This window comes from Pieris napi, chromosome 3, assembly GCF_905475465.1.
Source record: "Pieris napi chromosome 3, ilPieNapi1.2, whole genome shotgun sequence".
Classification (NCBI taxonomy): Eukaryota; Metazoa; Arthropoda; class Insecta; order Lepidoptera; family Pieridae; genus Pieris; species Pieris napi.
Window position 1 is genome coordinate 5277264 of NC_062236.1, and position 23211 is coordinate 5300474.

General features: G+C 31.0%; 2 protein-coding genes across 8 annotated transcripts; one reads left to right on the forward strand and one right to left on the reverse strand.

Moving 5' to 3' along the window:
• Positions 1-32: 32 nt before the first annotated feature.
• On the reverse strand, positions 33-21648 carry LOC125063232. Of its 3 annotated transcripts, none has more exons than XM_047669563.1 (14): positions 21478-21648; positions 20978-21172; positions 20645-20839; positions 19386-19496; positions 18891-18911; positions 17886-17994; positions 17579-17696; positions 17158-17293; positions 10611-10750; positions 8016-8134; positions 3674-3828; positions 3212-3341; positions 2244-2419; positions 33-1089 (listed from the first exon to the last, which is right to left on the reverse strand). In XM_047669563.1, the coding sequence occupies exons 2-14, from the start codon at positions 21144-21146 to the stop codon at positions 974-976; spliced, it is 1695 nt and encodes a 564-aa protein (XP_047525519.1). In that variant the 5' UTR covers positions 21147-21172; positions 21478-21648; the 3' UTR covers positions 33-973. The 3 variants fall into 3 exon arrangements, with proteins under 3 accessions (XP_047525519.1, XP_047525518.1, XP_047525520.1); XM_047669562.1 differs by having other exon boundaries at positions 18858-18911; XM_047669564.1 differs by lacking the exon at positions 18891-18911 and having other exon boundaries at positions 21478-21647.
• Positions 13745-16922, forward strand: LOC125063233. Of its 5 annotated transcripts, none has more exons than XM_047669566.1 (4): positions 13745-14122; positions 14973-15134; positions 15335-15513; positions 15720-16922. In XM_047669566.1, the coding sequence occupies exons 2-4, from the start codon at positions 15052-15054 to the stop codon at positions 15908-15910; spliced, it is 453 nt and encodes a 150-aa protein (XP_047525522.1). In that variant the 5' UTR covers positions 13745-14122; positions 14973-15051; the 3' UTR covers positions 15911-16922. The 5 variants fall into 5 exon arrangements, with proteins under 5 accessions (XP_047525522.1, XP_047525521.1, XP_047525524.1 ...); XM_047669565.1 differs by lacking the exon at positions 13745-14122 and adding an exon at positions 14166-14314; XM_047669568.1 differs by lacking the exon at positions 13745-14122 and adding an exon at positions 14381-14731.
• Positions 21649-23211: the final 1563 nt, after the last annotated feature.

The following is a 23211-nucleotide window of genomic DNA, read 5'->3' on the forward strand; positions in this document are numbered from 1 at the left end:
TATTAAAATTTTCATTAATTAAAAATTAAAGGTAAATTTTTAACACTTTATTGAAATTGTGCATATAAAAAATACAGAACATTCATAATAGTTATAAATCAAAATATACACAATAATCTCAAATTATGTTGCATAACCTAAAAGTGCATTTAACTTAAGGTGATACTTATAAGTAACACAAAGCTAATTCTAATGTAAAATTCTATTTAACACGACAATGTATAAATATTAGAAAACTACATGAAACATTATAAAATATGGATTCAACATGTCAGATATAAATAGGTGTAAATAAAAATATTTTCAGGTGACTAGACCTGTTAAACAGCCAAACTCTACTTTGGTTTTAGAATATATCTCACAACAAATTGGTCAACATATTAAGATTATTATAATAAATAGGCCTGTTGGCAGTGAATGAACATTATTCCTACTTTAGAACTATCAACTCTATAAACTTTAAAAATTCTTAATTAAGTAAAAAGCAGAAGCATAAATCTTTAAACAGTCCTTTGAGGAATGCACACAAAATGCAATATAAGGAAGATCTTAATTTGAGCCCCACCATACAAAAATTAAACATATCTAAGGACACTTGATAAATTAATGTTTACAACATTATAAATATGAAATGGGAATAACAAGTTTAGGGTCTAAATGCTAAAACATTTTTAACAAAAAAGTAAAATAAGGCAAGTTAAATTGTCACCTTGTCAGTTCAGGCAATAAACTGGTTATAATTTGACAAGAACCATCACTTTTTATTTGAGGGTAATTGTTAAAAACAACAGTTTTTGGTTTGTAGCACCAGAGAATTTTTACAACATTCTACTTTGGTAATAAAATTATTTCATGCAATTGACTACAACAATAGTTTTCGTAATTATACTGATTTTATAGTGAAATAATTCACAGGGTAAAAGGCCATAAAATGTGATGTCATATTCTCTTATGGTCTATGGTCGTAATATTTTTAGTCTGTGGGTGGTTCCATGGCAGCGATAATAGTTTTCATGACAGCGGCAGCCGTAAGAGCAGCGTGGGGTTGCCATTCTTTTCCACGTGCACCGTCGCGATAATCAGATATACCTGGAAAAAGTATTTTTTTGAAAATAAACAGTTCTTGTTCGTTAACGAGTAATTAACGTTATATATATTAGACGTCTATTGGCAACACAATTTGATTCTGAAAATTTATGGATATACATTTACATGTCATCAAATGAGGCGGCCAATCGTAGTGTTAAACTAATTTATTTGTATTAAAAAAGTTAGAAATGTACTTTCTAAACTATAATAAACACAAACGGCTTTATAAACCGACGTATTATAGAACTATTTTAGACTATTTAAATCACCAACCGTAATTTGATCAAAAGCGACCTCGGAAGATTGTGGTGTACTTTTTTTTTTCTTTGAACTTGCATCCTGAAATTACGTCTTTATAGCTTGGTTTAAGATTTAACTCAACAATTCTTGGTCGACGATGATAACACAGACACTTGCAGTTTCTTCGATATGATATTCTTTCATAGCCAAAGTTCGTTGATTACCTACATCCATCACCTGTTCCTTTGATACTTCGATTTTTTAAGTCTTATAAAATCCAGAAGTAGCACGTTCAAATCTCAACATTAGTCTTAAGGAACTCCATGAGAAGTTGTATTTTTAAAAATTATATTGTATAGGTTTATTAAAAACTAGCTGGCCTGGCGGACTACGTACCGCCTAACAGTCGATTCTTTATTTTTTTTAAATACTTATTCTGCTATTCGGGACACCGGTCTAGCTAAGATAAAAAAAGAAAGTTGTAAGACAACAAATACAATATGTTAAAAAATAAAAATTTACCTTCCCGGAACCCCTCCACTAACACTTGAACTTTATGATATGGTATTAAAGTTCAAAATGACTTTTAAGTATTATTACGAATATTATGTATGGGAATATAGAAGTTTGTTTTTAGACTTTTTCACTAAATTTTTTTAATTTTTCTCTCCGTAAGAACCATCCTCGTATTTCAAAGAATATTATAAAAAAAGAATTGGCCAAATCGGTCAAGCCGTTTTCATGTTATGTCGTGACAACGGAAAACGGGTTTCATTTTTATATATATAGATGACATAATGTATGTTATACAAGTACAGCAGTAAAAATCTATTAACCCGTTCGATGTTTAATAACATCCTTAATATAACTAACAATTCTAAAAGCTATATTCTATAACTCAATATACAACTGACCTCTAATAGATATAAAGCAATCCTTCCGATTGCCAACGACGCTGTCCAAGACGGCGTCGAGTTCGCAATCATAAGCCAAAGCGCGCGCGTGGTTAGCGAACGCGGCCCTCACTTCTCCCCCGCACGAGACCGCACGTCCACCCGCTACTGGTGCACAATGCACGCGGGATTCGCGGCTGCAACAATAATTTATTTTTAAAAAAAGGTCTGGGCCTAAGATTTGTATGTTTCGTGAGCATCTTTTTTCCTTAATAGGCCAGTAACCGAATTATTTACATCACCCTTCATCACAACGTTCCAACGCATCCCATTGTTCCATTTGTCCCTTCTTTCCGTCGAACGCGTTTTGGTCAAAGCTCACCGATGTCCAGATTAAGCATTCTTATAAACGAGCTAGGTCTAGATATACATAGTTGCTCCCTTCACAGCATAAAATGGATTTTTGTTTAGTTTTTTGTAATTAGATTTTTTTCTTTGATAAGTAATTGTTTTGTTTTTTTTTCTGTAATGTTTGTTTTGTTTAATAATTTTGTTGTTGGCAAGTTGGCAAGCTTTTTCTCAATAAAAAAAAAAAAACAACGTTAAAGTATTTTCATAGAAAGTTACTACTGATGTAGTTTTTATGAATAAAAAAGTTTTTGTTCAACGATAATAATATTGATATCATTCGTGTTATTCTTTGGTGTACGCGAACGTATACGTAACTGAAAGGTCTTGGATTCGAATCATTTTTTGTTTATATGAAAATTATTAAAATAAAGGACGTATTCTGTTGCAATTGATAACAATACTTTTGTTAGAATCTTTAAATACTAAATAAATTGTAACACTTACCAATCTAAAATATTTTGATAACTTTATTTAGCCTAGTGTGCCATGCCACACCTATCATTTTTAGCAAAGAGCGAAATTTATTTGAATTCGAATTTAAATCAGTGAAAAATAGTAGGGACTAAATATAATCTTACGTTTGTTCACCGGCTGGTGCAGGATGCGACACTTCTATAAATGCTCCATCTCCTACATCAACGCAGAGGCGATCTGTTCCTTGCTCTGGCGCCTCCCAGCGACCTGGCAGGTCCTTAAGACGCTGTAGACCTAGAAACAGAAAACATTACTTTAAATAACAAATTTTAGTTGTTTGAAATTCAAGAATTTTTATTGATTGCAACTATGAATTTCTTAAACTTTCTAAGTCCTTAAAACATAAAAAACGAAACGCTTTTATAGAAAAAGGCTTACGTTACAAATCATAAAAATAGTTTTATAATTCGCTGGTTCGGACTTCTTTTACCTTGTGACCCAAAAAATTCCACGTTTTCCCAGGGTTATTAATTTTCCAAGAAATTGATTTGAATACCAAAAAAGACCAGGTATGCAAACCTTTTACAACTTAATCGAATTTCTTAAGTTTGTCCAGTATTAAATACCTTCTTGTACATATTTAGTCCAAAGGCCATTCGAGTGAGCAATTCTCTGAGCTAGTTCTTGCAAGAGGAAGTTCACTGGTTTGTATGGCTTTACTTCGTAGTCCCACCCGCCTTTCTCGTTTCGCTCTGCTTTTTCGCAGAATACATATACATATCTGAAATTAAATTTTCTTTTTACTGGAAGCGTTCTAACTCTAGGATAAAAGAACCTATGGGCCATTGATAGATAACATCATCAAGTCAAAGCTGGAATTGATAATTCAAATTTAGGATTAACATCATACGTATAAATACAAATTACATTATCTTTATCTTTTTTATTTGCCTCTATTTTCTAATCCACTGTTCTGAGACAACTGATCACGTAGCTTAATGAAGCTGCGACTTGTTAGGAAAATCATAAGGATAATTTATATAATATTTATTTATAGCACTCGCTAGAAGAGATACAGTATAATTATTAATTAATATCGGTTGTTATGAATGAAATACAAGGTAATTCCCAATAAATAGATCGGCGCTATGACGTTAATGAATGCATGAAATCAGCATTAATTACCAATTAACCCAACAAATTTGAGGTTAACAAGCACACGTTGGTTTCATGACAATGTTGTTTAGTTCTTATATCCATTATAATTACGAGTAATGCAGGTTAAGCTCGATGTGATCAAAAGACAGTTCTTTCTCTCTAGCTGGTATGAGTGACGTTATTTGCGTAAGGAATTACCCATAAATTAAGAAAGGAATATCTTGCTATCTTTTAAAATAAACTTTTACTTAAAAATTACGTAATATTTGGTTCTGTATTTTCAAAATTGGAAGAGACACATTTGCATTCAAGTTGTATCGGTTTAAGTTTAAATTATTGCAGAGAAGTTGGTATAAAATGCTGACACGTATTGTTGAATTTATTACATTATTATGGAAATACTGACAAAAACTACTGTTTTATTTTTCGATTTTAAATTGTAGGTCAAACCTTTTATAGCGTCACCATGGAGTTGATGAACCGTTAAATTCGTATAAAACCTTGACGGTATTGTGTCGAGAATTCTTAATATGCATTAAGAAGTATTCGATAACTATTAATGTTATTTCGCATATAAGTTGGACCTACATAATAGAAACATTAAATACTGCACTAGTTCGCAAATGAAACCTAATTTTTAATTATTATTTTATTTTTTTATTTTACAATTTTAGGGAAACTTACAGCTAAAAAAGGTTCAATAATATACAATTAACATGATGACGGCCAATTATCAGTTTCCACACTTACACATTATCACATCATTACACACCAACGCTCAAAAAAAACTCTCAAGGCTATATTACAAAACTAAATCTCAAAGTATCGGTCACAAAGGGCTTTCTTCGTTGCAGTAACACCTGTGCAAAACAAATCCAAATTAAGCTCCCGACATGCCACATTAAAAGAACGACATGCTCGCAATAGGTAAGAATTTTTTCTGTATGTAGTTCTTGCTATGGGGACGTACAGTAAATTTGGTCCGCGCAGAAACAATGATGGTGCGTACAGGCCCACCCTAGATAACAGTTCTGGCAACTCAGCCGCACCATTAAATAAAGACACTAGGAACGTAATGTCCGATATTTTTCTACGCTCAGCTAAAGGCAAAATATGAAATTTTTTGCAGCGTGTATGATAGTCAGGCAGGTAACAATTAGATTTAAATTGAATGTACTTTAAAAATTTTCTTTGTATACTTTCAAGGCGGTCTATATAAATGTTGTATATTGGGTTCCATACCTGTGAGGCATATTCGAGGTGACTACGAACGAAAGAGCAATATAATATTTTAATGGTTTTAATTTCCTGAAAGTCGGAAGAGATTCTTATAATGAAACCTAACGCTTTCGTGGCTTTATTAATGATGCTCTCAATATGCAGATCAAAGAGAAGTTTGCTGTCAAATATAACTCCAAGATCTTTGACAGATCCAACTCTTACTAAAATAGAATCTTGAAGTTTATAGGGAAAGGCAATAGGGTGGAGTTTGCGAGTAAATGTACAAATGTAACACTTAGATACATTCAAGTCGAGCCCGTTCAGAACACAATAATTTTGAAACCGGTCCAGATCTTCTTGTAAAGAGAGTGCATCAGCGACAGAGTTAATCTGTTTCATAATTTTCATGTCGTCTGCATACAGTAGAATTTTGGACGACTGAAAACAATGTGTGATGTCGTTAACAAATATATTAAAGAGAAGTGGGCCCAAAAGCGATCCTTGTGGGACTCCTGAAGGGGTATATCTCGTTCTTGACGAGTATCCATTCAACACCACAGTCTGACATCGATCCTCTACGTACGATGAGAACCATCTGAATAGATTACCCCGTATACCCATGGAAGATAACTTGCTTAAAAGTATGTTGTGGTCGATTTTGTCGAAACATTTGCTGTAGTCTGTATATATAACATCCACCTGGGATCCATTAGCCATAGAGTCTGATAGGAAGTCACTACAGAGGATCAAATTTGACGTAGTGGAACGACCCTTTATAAAACCGTGTTGGTATTCACTAAAGTCCAGTTTCAGTGCTGAGTATACTTGTCTGTAAACGATTTTTTCCATAATTTTAGCGAATACACATAACTTAGATATAGGTCTGTAATTTTCAACGACGGCTTTTGATCCTTTTTTCAGGACAGGTGTTATATACGCAGACTTCCACAAAGTGGGCACTACTCCGGCAGTAAGTGAGAATTTGAGTAAAATTGAGAGTGGTAAGGTCAGGCTATCGGCGCAATTTGCTATAAATACTGGTGGAATATTGTCAGGATTATTATCTAGTTAGGTTCTCAATGAATAGGTACATGCATATACATTACGCAATTACTCTCGCTATTCATAATTAGATTATTATCAATACATTTTATATATTTTTTCCCAGTCAAGGCCCAATGATAATTTTATGTATAAATTTTACCTCGCGTACTAACCCACGGGGAAACTGCAGGTGACATTCCGAGAACGTGACACAAATGAAATTTAATTCAACATTTTATACTGCGAGACTTAGTCATAGACATTTAGATCCTTGTTTATTTTTATTAACAAACTAGCAGACTCGGCCAAGCGTTGCTGTGGCTAAGGTTTTATAAGATTATATTGTACTTAGTGGTAAACTCTTCAAGGGAAACGGTAGGAGAACACCAGTCATGGGGACCACTATGCTTTTTTGGTGGTAATGCCATTAAATTGTAGCTTACGTTGAAAGTCAACACAGCGCCATCTTTTAGAATTGTGACTATCAAATAATAAACAAATAATTTGCAAGAAAATAATATTGCGGGTATAAATTAAGATGTATCCTATCTTTTAAGTTAGATCAAACTGCACACGGTGTGCAAATTTGATTGAAATCGGTTAAGTGGTTTAGAAGTCCATAGCGGACAAACAACGTGACACGTAATTTATATATATATGGATTATCACATAACAATGTGTATTACATACTAATTTTTAGGAGGAAGACTATACAAAAATTATACACGAATTGTTATATAGGTATAGGACGGGGCGGGGCTTATATGCAACATTTCAAATTATTCCTGACGTATAAACGCCTTTATGTATTAAAATGACTTGTCAAAAAAATTTACGAATAATTAGGGAAAAGATAGGAACTTCAAAAAAAACACAGGGTACTCTTGTTATCTGCCTAGATATTAGAGTAACTAATAAACTAAATAAACACCACTCTAATTTTTTAATGATATGGTGGAAATTCCTTCATAATTTGGTTAGTTTCAGTAATGATCATAATTTCTTTTAAATTGTAAAACAATTATTGAATAAGGTATGGAAGTCCTAATTTTACTTATTAGATTTAACGGATACGTCGTAACCTGGGGCATTTCGGACCTGACCTATCATCCTAACTAATAACCATCCCACTATGAAACTTCTAGTATACTTGAAATTTAAGCTAATTTTGAAATTTAAAAAAATAAATCGTAGTTTCTGAATAACTCATTTGAAATTTTTACTTCTGGTTTTGGAGGACAAATTTTTTTGTATTTATATAAAATTGTTATCAAAAAGGGAAAAGAAAGATCTACGTATACGAATTGCAAATCGTGATATTAAAAAAATCTTTTAAGAAAATCTAATTAAAAAATCGTTATTTCAATTAGCACTATTTTTAAAGGCAACTTGAAAAATAAACATGTTAAAAAAAATGTTTACGTTCATACCGACTAGAGGTACGATTAACCGAATGTTAGTTTTAAGTGTCCCGAATATAAACAAATTCAATAAAAAACCTCACTTATTTTTTAACACTACTCAATAATGCAACTAATTACATACTTATCCGGCAAATCCTGCGCAGGAGTGGAAACAACAACGTCACCAAGGCGCACGTGTTTCTTATAATCCGTATAGTGAGGTACGCCACCACCGACGCCAACCAAGAATACATACTCCACCTAAAACAATCATCTAATTTTAACACCTATTAAACAATTGTTTAAAATTTACAATGTAAACATTCATGCCATTCTTATGAGTAACAGCTGTCCAAGCAATATTTTTGCAGAGGAATTTCTTAATTTTGTAATTCCTTTACAGCTTTCGATATTTTTAATATACGAGTATTATGGTAAACCAAAATTTCTACACTAAAAATTGTTGTATCCCGTATGAGGACAGACTTGATATTTCTGGTAGGTAGGACAATACCTGGATAAATTTGACATGCTGAAATTTTGCATAGGAAAAATTCTCATTTTTAACCATACAATTTATAAAACTACGCAAAATTCAAATGTAATTTGTATTACCTACGCTTCAACACAATTATTTTACAAAACAATAAGAAATACTGTATTTCAAGGTTATGGAAAGGTTAAATGAATTACCGCTTCATTGTAAGATGTAATACAATAGTTATTTAAAAATATATAAATTTACATAAAGCACGTTTGGAAGATATCTTTCGCCATATGGCCGATTGGAATGTAACTATATTCGATTCAGCCGTCTCTAAAGTTATTTTAGTAGGAATGCAGGCGTATTAAAATACTACTTTGATCGATTTTAATACCTCTTTCAGATTATTGTATCAATCAATTTAATCTACATATATTAATAAATAATTTGCTTTATATATAAGGGGGCGTCCATAAATTACGTGAGGTGTTTTTTTAAATTTTCTGTGACTCTCTCCCCCCCTGGTGAGATGTCGTGAGATTTTATTCAACCCCCTCCCCCAACCCCCAATCTCACGTGAGATTTTTCAAAATGTGGGTTTCTTACGTAAACGCGTTGGATTGTTATTGTAAAAAGAAAAAAAAATTGCTTCGTGCTTTTATTTACGACTAAAACAAAATAAGTGAAATGTTGAGCGTTTAGGTATGGAGTTGGCGGGAAGTTGCAGAGATGGCCTTTAGGGTCAACCTTTTTCCTAAATATTTTTTCCAGACAGAAAAAAAATTGCGTGATATTTGACTCGACCCCCCTTCTCTCCAACGTAAGATTAAATGAGATTTGACTCGACCCCCTCCCCCCCTTAAACACCTCACGTAATTTATGGACGTCCCCTAAGAACTATTTACTATTTTACTATTATTATTTCTATTCCTTATGCTTAAGGCATATTATGTCCACGTAAAGCTGTGGGGTCTTGCGAAACAACAGTTGTTCCTTTTAGGTATCGTACCTACAATGTGTCAGCTACATGCCTCATTATTGGGACACACCTTTTCGTTTCTATATTAAAATATTATTAGAATTAGACACACAAGTTTAAATGTATCAAGGACAATTTAACGTAACAATGAAATGAAAACTAAATAAATCGGTGTTAGCAACAACAATATGCATATAAATGATGTGCTAGTATTATTTCTCCGAAGTTAATCTCGTCGTAATAGCTTAGTTTATGCAATAATTGTTGAATTACTGTCGGCGCCATATTAGATAATTTTATTCCTAAGAAAACATCAATAATTTTATATAATATACTAGCAGTCTCAGCCAAGCGTTGCTGTGGCTAAGGTTTTTGTTATATTACAAAGTAAACTATTCAAGGGAAACAGTAGGAGAACACTACTACTACAATTTAATGTAGCTTATGTGAAATGGTGGTAGGTACATACTTTCAATACAGCGCCATCTGTTAGAATTGTGAATGTAAAATAAACAAATAATTTTGCAATAAAATAATATTGCGGGTATAAATTGAGATGTAAGCTATCCTATCTTTTAAGTTAGATCAAACTGCACACGGTGTGGTTTTTTGATTGAAATCGGTTAAGTAGTTTAGGAGTCCATAGCGGACAAACAACGTGACGCGTAATTTATATATATTAAGTTATATTATTAATGAATTCAACTTTGTCGCTATGCAGAAAACCAATTTGTTTCTTATATTTATGTTGACTGCTATTTGAAGGAAACAGGCCTTTTGGTACCGGCTCATGGAACCCCCATTTCATATATATCCGTTGGTGTCGTTACCTATGGTACACAGGATTTTGGAAGGGACAAGAGGTCACCTGACCTGAAGATCTCAAAAACTGCGCAAACCGTCTTCTTAATGAAAGTACGCCGTCATAATTAGCGCCGGGTTTAAGAGGATAATTATTCCAAACCTTGACCACACTCGAAAGAGCGTAACAATTGACAGTAAAATAGGGGTTAGGTCGTATTTAAAATCGTAATCATAAATGTTACCGACGTGATATGGTACATAATAATATAGCTCAAATGTGAAGGAAAATTCGAATGATATTTCACAATAATATACGAACATTTTCGGAAAACTTTCTGAATGGCAGAACGTTTATCAGGATAAATGTGGTTGTCCGTCCTCACAGAAATTACCAACGGATTATACTGAAAATTCAGAGGTATAGCTTGATTGTACATAAGTTAAATCCGTAATAATACCTATAATTTTACCTTTTGGAATATTCCAAGCAATCTGGTAGTAGTATTTCCAGCAGCAGTCATAGCTTCCCGGGTTCGTCCCACGGATGGCAATTTGGTGGTAACCACGCGATGAGCGCCAATAGTACCCAAGGTATACACGTTTGACTCCCCTATAAAAATTAAATATAATTATGCGGCCGAGATTCCTGCCATAGAATTATTAGTAAATGATACCCTCTATTTTAATCATTATACATATTTACCTAAATGAATAAATGAAATATGATTTCATAAACTTTGTAAGAGTTCATTTTTTGTAAATTGCCACGATATTTGGTTGAAACTCATTGTACGGGAAGTCCCAATAAAAAGATAGCTACAAAATTTTTCCTTACATACATTTACTCCGCTAGCAATAAAGGTAAAAAAAAACAAATGTCAAACTTTATCTGATGTAAATACTAAAGCATTAACTTTACATTTAAAAACTTTAACGTCTATATTGTATGAAACATGTCATTCAATATTAAAACATTCTTGATACTTTTTAATATATATCAACCGGTTTTGATTATAATAATTTGCGCCACCAATACGTGACTCACCTAAGAAGTAAAGTAGGTAATATTATTGTAAAATAAACCGAACAGACCACAATAATCCATTTGAGGTAAAGCACGTATGTAAATGAATATTCTTCAATATTCAAGAATACAGATATGTAATACGATGTTAATAAGTGTACAGATAAGTGTTTTTTTAATAATGATAATAAGCAATGGAATGGCCCGAAGTGTGAATAGTGCCCCAAATAATAGTGAACCATCGACATCCTACAATCTGCCCACAGAGTTGTCGAGTGGAACCATTATAACAATAAATGGTAAACTTAAGATTGATTCCACGTAAGTATGCTTAGACAGTTTGACTTACAAAAACAAGGTGAACGAACGGCTTATTAACAAAGAGTGTAACCTCCTTCGTGGCATTTAAAAAATTTAATAGTTCATTCATTCAATATCTGCTGACAGTCAGAAATTTCTTTGAGCGACCTTGTAAATAGATTGTTTTCCAACTAGATTCGCTCCTTATTTGAGTGAGCAGCAATATTCAAAAGTGAATTAATTTGGAACGAATATACTAATAATATTATGCATATAAGTCTTTCAAATAAATAAAAGTAACTTTAATCTCGTCATGGTGATTCATGTGAGATTTAAAACATGATATTCGTTCTCTCGAATTGGTGAAAAAATTGAATATTAAATATCTCACAAAATTTATTAATAATTAATATCTTATACCCAACTTTTAAAAGGCAGGAAGCACTAATAAGTGATTCCGCCGTCCAATCACACTTTTAAAGCCAGAGGTTAGCACTCTTGATTTGTTGGCTTTTTTAATCGATGCAAATAATGTCTAGCATATCTAGGAGATCCTAAAATGCTGAGTTGACTTACAATGTTAGTTATTATGCATGCCTATTTATGAATTACTTTGGTATACTATATCTTTTAATAATTAAAGGTTTTAATTAAAACAGGTTAAGGATAATGCTTTTGACGAAAAATGGTATTGATTATGCCTGCGGAATGACGTTCGTACCCCAAAAGGAAGTTGTTATACAAGATTCCGCGGAATTCCCGTATAATATTCGACCTGCAGATGGTAATTTTTTTATTATTAAATTAAGAAAATATAAGATTAGCAATTATTAATATTGTCTGTGGTGAAAACCCTCTTCTGAGATTTCGATAATTATACGACTGTTCATATTTTATAACTAAAAATCCATCATCTGAACGGGGCAAATAGTCTTCATACTAGGTTAATTTTAAAATTTCATAACAATCTCTCTCGTGTTTAGAACTATAACGTAATTAATTATAATAAAAAGGAAACTTATTCAAAAAAAAATTACAAACTACTTTTTTAGAATATGTATTATACTCCACTGAATACAATTTAGATTTATAGTTTTTTTTCACCTACTGCAGTAGTCGTATTACTTCAGACACGCTAGTAAAGTACCTACTTATTAGTCTTGAAGTATCATTTTATACAAACTGAGAAGAAACTTGTTACAAAAAAAATCACATTGATAAAGTGGGGTGACCGTTTCATTTTACATTTTCGAAATTATGTTTAAAGAAGAAAATCAAAATAAACACATTAGTTTAAATTTTACTGACTTTGACTGGGTCCCGACGCGAATGCTTAATCCGCCCTCGATTTGTTATATATCTTATTCTCCATTAACATAGAACTGCAACATAGTTGATACCCTCAACAACCTTGCATATGAGTTCTGCACTTCCGGAATTCTATGATTTTCCGGCTTGGCCATGCCAATAGTAGCTTTTTATTTTAACGTTAAATATTGTTCCAGAGTCAATAACATATACGATATACATGGATGCAAGATCGGTGGATCAAACAATAGACGTCATAGAAATGTATTTTGAAAGTGACAACGCAGGTTTACTGACTCTAAATAGTTGCCCAGTAGATTCTCTAAGCAGTATTGAGAAAATTGTAATAAACGGCAAGCAGAGTGTTTTAAACATGACATTCAATTTCCAGAAATCAACCTTGAAGTAAGCTTGAACTGAGTGCGCAAACGCATACAATTTCTGTGATATTTTTCTAGTCAATTAATTATTGCGAGTTTCGGCTGGCCCGAAACTATTTTTTTAATGTAACATATTTTAATAAAAATTTTGAAACCCTTTCATATTTTTTATTTAACCCAACACCATACAGTTTTTCTGTTAATAAACACACCGAGGTAGTGTCCTCATTTAGATTTTGTGTTCTTGAAGTAAAGGATAAGGAAGATAAGTTATGCACGTCAATTGCTTATGAATAATACAAAACCTTACAAAATCACGTACTCAAGTTGAAACAATCGACCTGTTAAGTACATATAACAAAACATACGTATGTACCTCACATTATAGATTTGTTTACATGCGTGATTTTTTACGGCAAGATTGTCCTACAAGGTTGCGTACTTCAATAGCGCACACAAATACTTCCTTTGAAAATTGCCGTAGTTGGCCGATATCTCTTATCTATTCTTCTAACCAAGTATGACAGATTAGATAAAAGTAAATTGATATAATAAACTAGGGTTTAAAACTAAGAATTTTCTATATTAAGTAGTCAATAACTGTTTTTTCCACGATGATGTTAAATATGCATGGCTGCCGATAACATTAACAATTATTTGGAGTTCTCTACTCAAATCAGATTAAGCGTGCGGTGTGGGCGCAAGCTGGCATGTTCGAAATTAACTATACGTGCGTAAGAGCTCAAACCGAGACCGCCGCAGGCCAACCAACAAAATATGAGTGTTAAATAATAAATTCTTAATAAACGCATACGCTTAACGAAACTTGTAACCAAAATATGCTTTCCTAAATAAGTGGTATTGCGTGTCATAGAAAAGGCAATAGGCAGTTTTGTGGCATTGATAAGGTTAAGGTGATTTTATTTAGACTCAAGGTGTCTGTGTGTAACTGTGTTGTGATCGGTATACGGTAGGTACCAATATCAGTGTTTATTTTCAACATTACGTCACCTATAACAGAGCTACCTATAGCGTATTAAATCTCTCCTTGGTAGTTGGTACGCGTTGAACGTTCGTTAGAGTTTAGAAACAGTTATATCTAAAGAAAATTTACATTTCGTGCTTTTAAAATGCTAAAAGTGTGTTGGGAATGTCTTTTTGGGTAAGATAATTATTTTTACAAAACAAAAATATAAGAATAATGTACGGTGTCGTTAATTTTAATAATTTTTTAACTTTATAAATGTCTGTAATTTTATTTATTAATATTTACATTTAGCTGAGTGAACTTGAAGTATAAACTAGCAACCAATAAAATTCCGGATTCTAGGCGAACTTGAAGCATGCGCATTGCCGCATTAGCTACAAAATGTCAATGTCAAACCTTTTATAATGTATAATTAATAATAGATTCTCCGTACCAAAATGCCGAATGAAAAACAAAAGTTAAAACTGTTTTTAGCGATTTAAAATGTAAGATTAGTAAAAATTTAATATTTGTACAGATAAAGTTTTTAACACAAACAGCTCATCAGTGAATTAAAGTACCAAGATAAAAATAGGTAGTGTTTTGTTAAATGTAAATACATAAGTATTTATCAAAGTATCAGAATAATTAGAAGCCTGAATGATAAGTTAAACTATAATAATTAACACGTAATCTGTAAACAGGTTGCCCAAATACAAATGGGAATATTTACCCAAATGGGAAATAACTAAAAATCATTTCCTCAACAGCTATTTCACTGCATAAACGTCGAGAGTATAAAATATATTAATTAAATTTTACTGTTTTCACTGTATAAAAATCTAATTTTAAGATCAAATGAAGTACATGATGGTATTAATGGAAGAACAGTGAATGGCTATCCATTAGGATCTACTTCACATGAGAACGAAATGGCCTTTAGATTACCAAGACCACTGGAAAATGGTGATAATATAAAAATTGAGGGAATAATAAAATCAGATGACAGACAAAAGTAAGTTTCACATGGTTTGCCATTATAATTAACCTTATTTGAAGCAATAATTGGGTTTTCTTTAACAGAATTTCATTATATTCTGCAATATGACCGCTATTAGTAAGCAGATTATGGCAGATAAACATTGGTGCAATATGTTGTTAAATAAATGTTTTAATGAAAAATTTACTTTGAATTATAAATTAAAATAATTACAGATTTCGCATGGCATTGACCACGGGAGACAATTATATAGACAAACATAATATAGCCTGTGAGGTAGAAGCAGATTTCCTCAATAATCAATTTGTAATACGAACAGTAGTAAATGGGCAAATATATGATAAAATTCTAGACTCTTCAAGAGGAGATCCTTCACCTACAGATATGTTTCCAGGTATTGATTATGTCAACATATTTTCCATATCCAAGTAGTCTAATTACTAATAGATAGAACAAGTTTATGGTAGGTTTAGTTTAAAGGTTGTAAAAACAGTTTTAGTAGATCTTACAAATTTTAACACTTGTAGTGATAAGTAATAAATATCTTTTATTTTTTAAACAGTTTTACCATGATATATTGAGAATTTGTTTTTTTTTCAGACTCTGTACCTGAATTTATACTTGAATTCAATGTCAACGCAGAATATAACCAAATAGACATAAGTGTTGGTATGAGCTTTTTGTGTTCAGTTGATCTTAAACATAACTTGAGAAGTATATCACATGTATTGCTAAGTGATGACATATTAAATGTAAAAGAACTTTGCTTTAAATTTAATCAGAATCAATAATATAACCAATTGATTTATGCCATTTTTGCATTTAGATTAGTATTTGTATAAGTATTATATTATTAACCAACTTCCAAGGAAGTTATAAATTCAACATGTGATTTTTTGTACAACTTATATTATGAGGTGTTTTGAGTGAGTTATCAATCTGTTTATAATTGTTAAACAGCCTTAAGTTGTTATTACAAAGTGATCTTTGAAAATTATATAAATTCTTTAAACTATTCATATATTTAAAAAAAAATATACAATCATGTAAAACAATTTGTATATGTTATACTCACTATACCCATATATGCATTTTTATACTTAAAAGTATTATTAATAAATTATCTAATTTAATAATTATTTTGTATTGATGTTGATGTAATTTTCTATTTAAACTATTGGTTGGTAGAAGTTGTGTATACCATACAATGTTAAATTCTATTTTTTTACAAAAAAAAAGTTAAAAGGCTTGATCTACTTATAAACATTATATTTGAAAAACACTATATCTCAAAATGCTATAAAAGTTATAAGATTAATTAAAATAGCCTCAACCCTACTAATTTTGTGCAGTTAAATCCCAATTTTCAGATATTTTTATTGTCTTTGTTTTTGTGTATGGTTTGGTTATGGAAACTGAAGCATTTTAGTCTTTATTTTAATCTGACAAAATATTTGAAATATTACCAAACCAAGCAATGAGCGAATATTAGTAACATTTAGGTCATGTATGATTTCCAAATTGTTTTTTTATTTTCGTAGCTGCAAAATTACGTGGCTTCAATAAAAAAAGGTTTGATAAGTTTTTTTGTTAAATTAAAGTTTTATGAATTAAGTCTAGATTTTTAGGGAATATAGTACACAATATTAGCTTAAATTGTTGACTAAACTGAATGTTACAACAAGGCTTGGGTAATTATTCTTCTCAGATAATGTTACAAAATTATAGAGACCTTTTACTAAAACACTCCCACCAGTATTTAGTAATTATTTATTGTATGGATTAAATGATTGTATGATGTAATATGTATTTTTCTAATGCCCAAAAAAGGAAAAATAGAAGGTGCTTATTCTATGTGATATTAATATTATTTAAATCATACATATTCTAATTTAGACATTGTTAAAACAAAATTGAGCCACCATCATTTGGTTAAACTGAGTTGCTTCACCCATAAATATAGGTTTTTAATAATAAAGGTTTGTATTGTTGATTGTGTTGCCTGTTGCACTGGCTTAAACAAGTAAACATTACTTACCAACTGTTGTGAATCGCACATATGTCTCTTGATTATCCATCATGGCGTCAACAGCCTGTTTTTCACAGTACAAGGCAGTTACTACAGCAATGGTTGGTTGCCGAGATGAACACAATGTTGGCATTTGTTTCACTACCTAAATTGAACATATATAGATTTTATAAAACATACTAAAATAAATATATATACATTAAAACAGTGCAGCTGTTTTAGACAATGTGTAAGTTTATTATTATTCATTAAAAGTCATATATTTAAGATATTGTTTTATCGAAGTGAAATTAAGAGGAATGTTACTTATCAGCAACCACTAGGATAATAATATAAATATGTTTCTTTATTATGTTTAGCTATCTAATAAAAAAGCATACACATTATATTTATAATTTTAACTATTATAGCATAATATCCTCAAATGTACCTGTGTATCAACACTGTGCTGCCGTATGTATAGACCATCTGATATTGGTCTAGTGAGACCCTTCTCTTCCAAAGACTCCAATGCATCTTTAATCTCTGCTTTGGACCATGGACCAGCTCTAAAAATTAAATAACATGATATCTATGATATAAATGCAAGAATGCCAGAAATGTTTTTTTATTGAGTAGGCTCAAAACACACTATCTGACAGTAAGTTTGGCATAATGGCGTTGTTATTAAACATTAAAAAAAAGAATTGTTAAAAGGAATGGTTTTTGCTGTGCAAGAAAATTAAGCAGACACTTACGTGACAAAATCTTCTACAGTCAACGGATTGGGGTATGCATTTTCAATCATATCCAATACTTTTTGTTCCGAAAATTGAGTTTGATTGGCTATACTGTCATCAATAAATGCTGAAATCAAATATATTTTTTAATCCTTTGCTAGTTAGTTTCTGTTACATGCAAGGTTTAACAGTATTGCTCATTCTAGTGTACACAAGTGAGAATAAGATATCAGAATAATATTTGGTTCTCAGAGATATTAAGTTCTTATTGGAGAGTTGTACACCATAATGAACACAAGGTACTATGAATATATCAACTGTGTATTTACAGATGTGGTATAATGAAGACTTTTCATACAAATACATAGCAAAAATAATAAAAATGATGCTTATGTATAAACTAAATATACTGTTTTTAAATAAGTCTCAGTAGCCTACTTGGTGCGTTATTGAATATATATTTAAGCTTCAGACTTCAACAGAGTTGCATATCTATCATTTATCAATGTGTAAACACATTTTTTGTCAAATTGTGTTTACACATTGTTGAAGAGACAGCCCCAGCGCTGGTAGTCTTATTTAAATCTATCACTAATGGGTAAAAGTTTTTTAGTATTTCCTGCTTATGAGCGGCACATGATTAAGTAATAACTACATATTTATCACACTAAGTAACATGTTATACGTAAAGTGCAGTGAATAGCTAATGGTTTTTGTAGTTTTAATATACATGCCTTAGATTAAAAACTAACAATGGAGACAAGTGCTTTTACAAATTATTGTATGTTATGTTGTAAGTCTACTATTTCTACAAAAATTGTACATTATTTTATTTTAAAAGTTACTTGTTTAATATAATAATAAATAGATGTCATTTATAAATAAAGTTATATTGAGAAACAAAACAAACTCAGTATGTTAAAATATAGCAGTTATTTGCAAAACTAAAAAACTCATGCAAACAAAATAATATATTAGATATATACATACTACCATTACAATACTTGTATACTATATCCTTACGCGGTATCACACCATTTGCCTCTGTTCATATAGAAAAACATTAAATATATGAGTTTATGGATATTCAAAGTAACTAATAATTACTTTTAGAGATTTCTTAATAATTCTTTAATTTGCACTAACCATAATATATTTTAAATTTTGTATACTAAAGGATAATTTCTATTTCTAGTTTATGTACTTCATTTTAAAGGATAGATGTTTCAGGATGTAGCCAGCTCCTATAGAGTAATGGTACCTCTGCCTTAGTGTTTCAATGACCTAGACACCCTGGGTTCCATTCACAGATACAATTAAAATGATACAATATATTGGTAGGTAAAGAAGTTGATCTAGTTGCCATATAATAAGAAATAAAAATTGATCTAATTCCCCATTGGAGAGTTCATACTTTAAACAACATAAGATCAACAGAAGTGTTTATATATTTCATATTATAGGATATTGTTTCATATTTTGATATGAAAATTCCATGGTTCAATATGAAAAACCAACCTGGTGGTGGTGGACCTGTTCCCTCCTGTCTTAGCTCCACCTCCAATACTTTCAATAGGTGATATTTGTTCTGCATTAACTTTATTATCTTCTTGATAAAACCAACATAATCTGTAATGCAAAGTTATATAAGTAATAGAATTTTAATTAAAAAAATACATACTATTAATAGGTATTTTTTTTAAGCAGCACTTGCCTCATAATTTTAGTCAATATTGGTCCCTATATGACTAATCAATCACTCATAAAGCTGATTTTGAGACTGATGAGATGTTATATGGATATTTTTTTTTATAAATAATTTTAGTACATTTAGTAAAGTTTCTAGTAAAATTGTATTAGCTGTTTAATTGTATTAATTGTATTAACATACAACTATGGATGTTACATAATAAATCTAATATATAAAATTCTCTTGTCACAATGTTCATTCTCATACTCCTCCGACAACCGATTCTTATGAATTTTTTTACGCATATTAAGTCTTAGAATTGGACAACATCTGTTTTTCATCCCCCTCATTTTTAAGGGTGGTCCCACTCCTAAATTTTTATTTTCATTAATTAGACAAAACATTTTGTTTTTATTTTTTTTATGATACAGCATACAAAAATTAATTTTACCCCTCTATTATCTCAATAATTATCACCCCTCTACAATGAATATTATCCCCCTATCTTCTAAAATCTTATGACTTGAACTCTTTACTCATTTATATCGAGAAAAATTCAAAGAAAAACCTATAAAACTTTCATTTCAGAAAACCAAACAGTCTGTGGGGTAGCATTGCAAAATGTTCCATGTTGATATGTACTAAAATGGTAGGCTAGGTAGAATCACAGTAAAGAGAAATGAAATTTGCAGGGGCAGCTAGTATACTTAAATTATTAGACCAATTAATCCAATGACTAGGAAACTCATCACAAATCCTATTTAAACATTTACATGAATATGACAAAGTCAATCCTCAAAGTACTATATAATAATATAATCAGAAAATGGTAAAACCAGAATTCATGATTGAATTCTAAAGGCTTATCATTCAGGATAGACTTTGTTATCTCATAATTTCAAGGCTAATGTTCAAGGAAAATATTTATAATTTATTAACTAAACCATAAAGGATATAAGAATTCATACAAAATTATGATTTAGTCTTTATCAAAGCAAATTATAATATTCTAGGTAAAATATTTTATGGCATATAAGCTTTATATTAATGTATATTGGGTTAAGTATGTTTTATGTCAGTAGGGTACCTTTAGGAAAATCCTGTGGACTTACAAGCTCCCTGAAGAATGCTTGAGCCTCATGTGGACATTCATGTAAGGAGACTTCAGGTTTAAACCAAAACCTTAAGGCTCTTGCTTCTCTTGTGTGTGTACCATTAGCAGCAGACACCAAATATACACAAAATTCTAACTGTGCATGACAGGGCTCTGATAACCCATTTTCTGTAACATTTTATTGGACAATTATTATTGTTGGATTTTAAAATATGGTTTAAAAAATAAATTTGGAGAGTTGGAGTTATTTTACTGCACAAATCATAATTTTAAACGATTTTTAATTTTTGTTTTGAAAAAACTTACCATAAACCTTTTCTTTGTTTATAATTATTCCAGTATGATCACCACCAGCAACATGAATTTTATCACTTGGCTCAGGTATGGTAACAGCTTTTCTTTCAATCAACAATATGGTAGATGTTGGGGTTTTACTTTTTGGTGTCATGACTACTTTTTCTTCTGTTTCAGCCATTTTAAATTCTTGCAGATTGCAACTCTCTAAATCGTAAATTTAAATATAATACCGTGAGATCAGAAGTGACTCATAACTTTGTCCTTTTCGAGGCAAACGTCAGCTACACCAAGCTTTTACAAACTTAATAGGAGCCAAGGTTGATTTATAAGTAGGCACACACTACGATCAGTATAGTTTAGTATACTTTGACTACCGCAGATTGTTAGATCAATTTTATTAATATCGACATAAGGGCGGCATGTGAATTGTGATGGTTTGTGAAGGACGACTAAATTTAAAATATTAAATAAACTATAGAGAATTTTATAATTATATAATTTGTACTTACAATATAATGTAATTGTTTTTAATTGGTTTAAAATATATTACTTTAAAAGAGTAACTAGTATTAATCTAATAAGACGAGAACTTTTAATTATTTTGTTTTCATATACTAATTCTTTGCCGCTTGACCATTTTACTCCACAGATCAGTGATTCCAATTTCCAACTCCTACGCAATGTTCTCCCTAGAATCAACTTCAAATACCCCATTATGTCGATTAAAATTTTACAGCCGCTAAAGTTTTAGTTGTACACTGGGTAATTTCAAATATTAAAGTAGTAACTTGAATAGTACTATTAAGTTAAATTGTATAATATTGCGATCTTGGAGTATTTTAGCTTTAAAATGTTTCAGTTAATGTCTGGCATTTATATTTGGTTTAGTTTGTTCTTTGGAGTCCACATTTAGATACATTATTGAATGGCCAAATACATAATAATAATGAAGATAGCAATAAAATTTAACGATTTTAATTTTATATTTCGTAAATTTTAGGCTTTTTCCTTAATATACAAACATACATTATATTTAGAGTATTTTATACTTTTCTAACCGTTGAAGCATAATTTCGATCTTGGAGAATTTTAGTTAAGGTGTAGGTAAGTAAGTTAGGTTATCCTTATAATTTATATTTGGCTGAGTCTGTTGGTTGTGTTCAAGGCTGTGTGTTTAGTATATATTGTATAGAGTAGTGCGTTTAAAAAAAAAAACAAAGATCCCTCCTTCACCTTCAATAAATTACCCCCCAAAATTCCCTTTAAATATATTGACCCCCTGAAGTACCTCGATTCCCCCTAAATTTGAGGGTAAATCCGTAAGCTGACATCATTGCATTAATTATATGTATAGTCCTTTTCATGAAAGAAGTCCCCCAGACGCGGCGCTGCAATCGCATAACGTAATGTTGCCATTTATGAGTAAAAAATTTACCTATTTTATTTACATTTAGCAGATGTAATTTATCAAATATTATTTTCTGCATACTTCGATGAAACAATATCTGTTATGTATAAAGTATATTTTTATTTACTTATTAGCGGTGTTCTACTTACAGGAAAAAGATGAGAAAATAGGGTAAAGAAAAGCAATACAATTTTTTATTCAGAGTTTTATTGCATAATTGTTGGGTTACAATTTTTTTCGAAGTACACGCCGCCTTCTCAGTTATACCTTCGTTTGTAATTCTTGTTACAGTTTTCTCTGACACACCTGCAATTAAACTATGAACAATTAAAAATAATAGTAACTTTAAGTTCATAATGCTTATGTAATATATGTTTTAATTTCAGTTACCTAGTTTCATCACTTTATGTATTTATTTAATTTTGTCGCAAAAACGAATTTACATCATAAAAGTCCCATCAATACAGCAAAAAACTATTAAATGGCAACTCTAAAAAGTACCTGTTATGGCGGCAACTCTCTTCCGAACATTGTTTAGTGGTATTAAAACACCTTGATTCTTATGTTCCGCTTCACAGAACTCTTTCACCTTTAATATCATTTCTCGAGCCGAACTTTTTACAACTTTTGGCATTGTAATCAATCTTTAAATTGCACTAAGCTAGTTAAAAATTCACAAAAATCTACCACAACAAACGAACTTGATAATATCGACGAATGACAACATTGCCGACCTGTCAAATTTAGTTCCAAAAATCACCGCGGGACTTCTTTCATGAAAAGCACTATATAATAATGGTCGTACTGACAGAGTCACAGACATTATTTTATCAAA